We start from the raw sequence: 2,565 nt of genomic DNA on the forward strand, positions 1-2,565 counted from the left end.
TGGAGTGGGGAGAGCAGAGAGGGACGATACCAGAGCTAGGGGACCCCCAAGAGCCTGGAGGGGTGGGGGGGCCTGGAGATGAGGAGGGGCTGGGACCCCTCAGCCCTGAAAGGGGGGGTGAGGAGAGGGGGGAGCCCCAAGTGCCTGGAGTGGAGGGAGGCTGAAGAGGGGACCCTGGGACCTCTGGGAGCTGAAGCAGAATCAGGAAAATTCTACTGTGGGACCCCCAAAACCCCCCAGCATCCCTAAGCAGGACCCCAGAGAGGGGGATCCCCAGGACCCATGGGACCCCCAGCAGCCCTGACAAGGGGGACCCCCAGAACCCCAAAGTGAGGAGACTGGAAAGGGGGAACTCCTGGAGCCGTTTTTAGGACTCACTGCCAATTTTTTGTTAGTTTTTGTGGACACCAGTGACTTCTAGAGATGGACTTGGGCAGGAGGAAGCCCCAACCCAACACACTCATCTCTTGTTTCTCCCAGAATGAGGATTTCCCATTCCCAGCCCTTGGCCAGATGGAGGAGGAGGCTGTGAGGAAGAGGAAGATGCCCCGGGAGCCCCAGGCAGGTGAGGAGGAAGTCAGTGCCCCTTTCCCCCTCTCTCCTGCTCCATCTCCCAGCCCAGCATCGCCCCCGGCTGCAGGACAACCCCGCTGCCGACGCCGTCCTGCCGGGGACGGACTGGGGGGATCTCCTTCCCCTTCCCTGTGGCACGGAGGCAAATCCCATCCTCTCCTTGTCCTTCCTCCCCCAGACAAGGAGCTGAGCACGGAGCCCAGGGAGGACAAATCCCCGCGGCAGAACCTGGTGGAAGAGGCCGTTTTGAGCAGCTCCACAGCTCAGGAATCCAACGGGGAGGAAAAGCCCCGGAGATCCCGCAGGAGGAGGGGCTGCAAACGCAGCCCAGGGTGCTCTGAGGAGGAAAGACCCACCCTGTGCCGGGAAGGCGGCCGGAGATGCAGCCAGAGGTCAGAGCTGGTGGTTCATGAGCAGATTGACGATGGGGAGAAGCCCCACAAGTGTGGGGAATGTGGGAGGAGCTTCAGGTGGAGCTCCCACCTGATCAATCACCAGAGGATCCACATCAGGGAGAGGCCCTATGAGTGTGGGGAATGTGGGAAGAGCTTCAGGTGGAGCTCCAACCTGATCAATCACCAGAGGATCCACACTGGGGAGAGGCCCTATGAGTGTGGGGAATGTGGGAAGAGCTTCAGGTGGAGCTCCCACCTGATCAACCACCAGAGGATCCACACCGGGGAGAGGCCCTATGAGTGTGGGGAATGTGGGAAGAGCTTCAGCCAGAGCTCCAGCCTGATCCGCCACCAGTGCATCCACACTGGGGAGAGGCCCTATGAGTGTCCTGAGTGTGAGAAGAGGTTTCAGACCAGCTCCAATCTCCTCCTGCACCAGCGGATTCACACGGATGAGAGGCCCTTCCGCTGCCCCGACTGCAGGAAGGGATTCAAACAAAACTCCCACCTCATCACCCACCGGCGCATCCACACCAGGGAGAGGCCCTATGAGTGTCCCCAGTGTGGGAAGAGCTTCTCAAAGAGCTCCTCCTTCATCATCCACCAGTGCATCCACACTGGGGAGAGGCCCTATGAGTGTCCCGAGTGTGGGAAGAGGTTTCAGACCAGCTCCAGTCTCCTCCGGCACGAGCGGATTCACAGGGATGAGAGGCCCTTCCGCTGCCCCGACTGCAGGAAGGGCTTCAAGCAAAACTCAGCCCTCGTCATGCACCGGCGCATCCACACCGGGGAGAGGCCCTACGAGTGTCCCCACTGTGGGAAGAGCTTCTCAGACAGCTCTAACTTGACCAGACACCAACGGAGGCACCGCTAAGGGAAGCCCTGCGGGTGCCCCAACTGCAGGAAGAGCTTTGTCCTCTGCTCCAGCTCCATCTCCCATCAGAGGAGCCACGTTTGGCAGAGCCCTGATGACCCACATTCCCTGTGATCCGTGTTGGGAAGAGCCCTGGCTGGTTCTCTCCACGTTCTCGTGGATCCCTGTAGGCACCTGGGTGAACGCAGGGGCAGGAACATCCATCGGGACTCAGATCGTCATTGGAAATTCATTGGGAAGAGCTGATTTTTTAACTTTACACCCTAAAATTTTCATCTGCTCTGTCCAATTGTTTTTTCTGGTGGTATCAAGCAACCCTGGATGACCTTGGAGATCTTCTGCAGCCTAAGTAATTTCTGTGTTAATCCCACTGAAACAACCAAAATTGGGGTAGAAATAAAGAAATGAAACAAAGAGATCTAAAGCGGCACCATTTTACTGGAATTTGGGGTTGAATTTGGGGTTCAGGGGAATATTCGGGAGGATCTGAGTGTTGTGGGGCTGTGAAGCCAGGCAGACTGGGGCCACAATCTCGTAGTTGTGCTGGCAGAATGTGTCCACCTGAGCCCACCTATTCTACAGGAATTCTGGTTGTCTGTCCCAGTCCCTGCTCTGGGTCTCTCCCTTTGGAGTGTGACCTCCAAAGTGCCCAAATCGCTGCTGAAGTGCCTGAGCTGCTCTGGGCTGTGGATGTTCCTGTCCCCCAGCCTGTCCTGGTCGGTG

General features: G+C 58.2%; 1 protein-coding gene across 1 annotated transcript; it reads left to right on the forward strand.

Annotated features, from left to right (window-relative positions):
- Nucleotides 1-921: 921 nt before the first annotated feature.
- Nucleotides 922-2,249, forward strand: LOC138101778 (zinc finger protein ZFP2-like; the record flags this gene model as incomplete). The annotated part of the gene is made up of 1 exon (XM_068999564.1): nt 922-2,249. A coding segment is annotated over one exon (921 nt), but the record flags the coding sequence as incomplete, so codon positions are not given.
- Between the last annotated feature and the right edge of the window lie 316 nt (nt 2,250-2,565).

Source organism: Aphelocoma coerulescens, unplaced genomic scaffold (assembly GCF_041296385.1).
Source record: "Aphelocoma coerulescens isolate FSJ_1873_10779 unplaced genomic scaffold, UR_Acoe_1.0 HiC_scaffold_46, whole genome shotgun sequence".
Taxonomy (NCBI): Eukaryota; Metazoa; Chordata; class Aves; order Passeriformes; family Corvidae; genus Aphelocoma; species Aphelocoma coerulescens.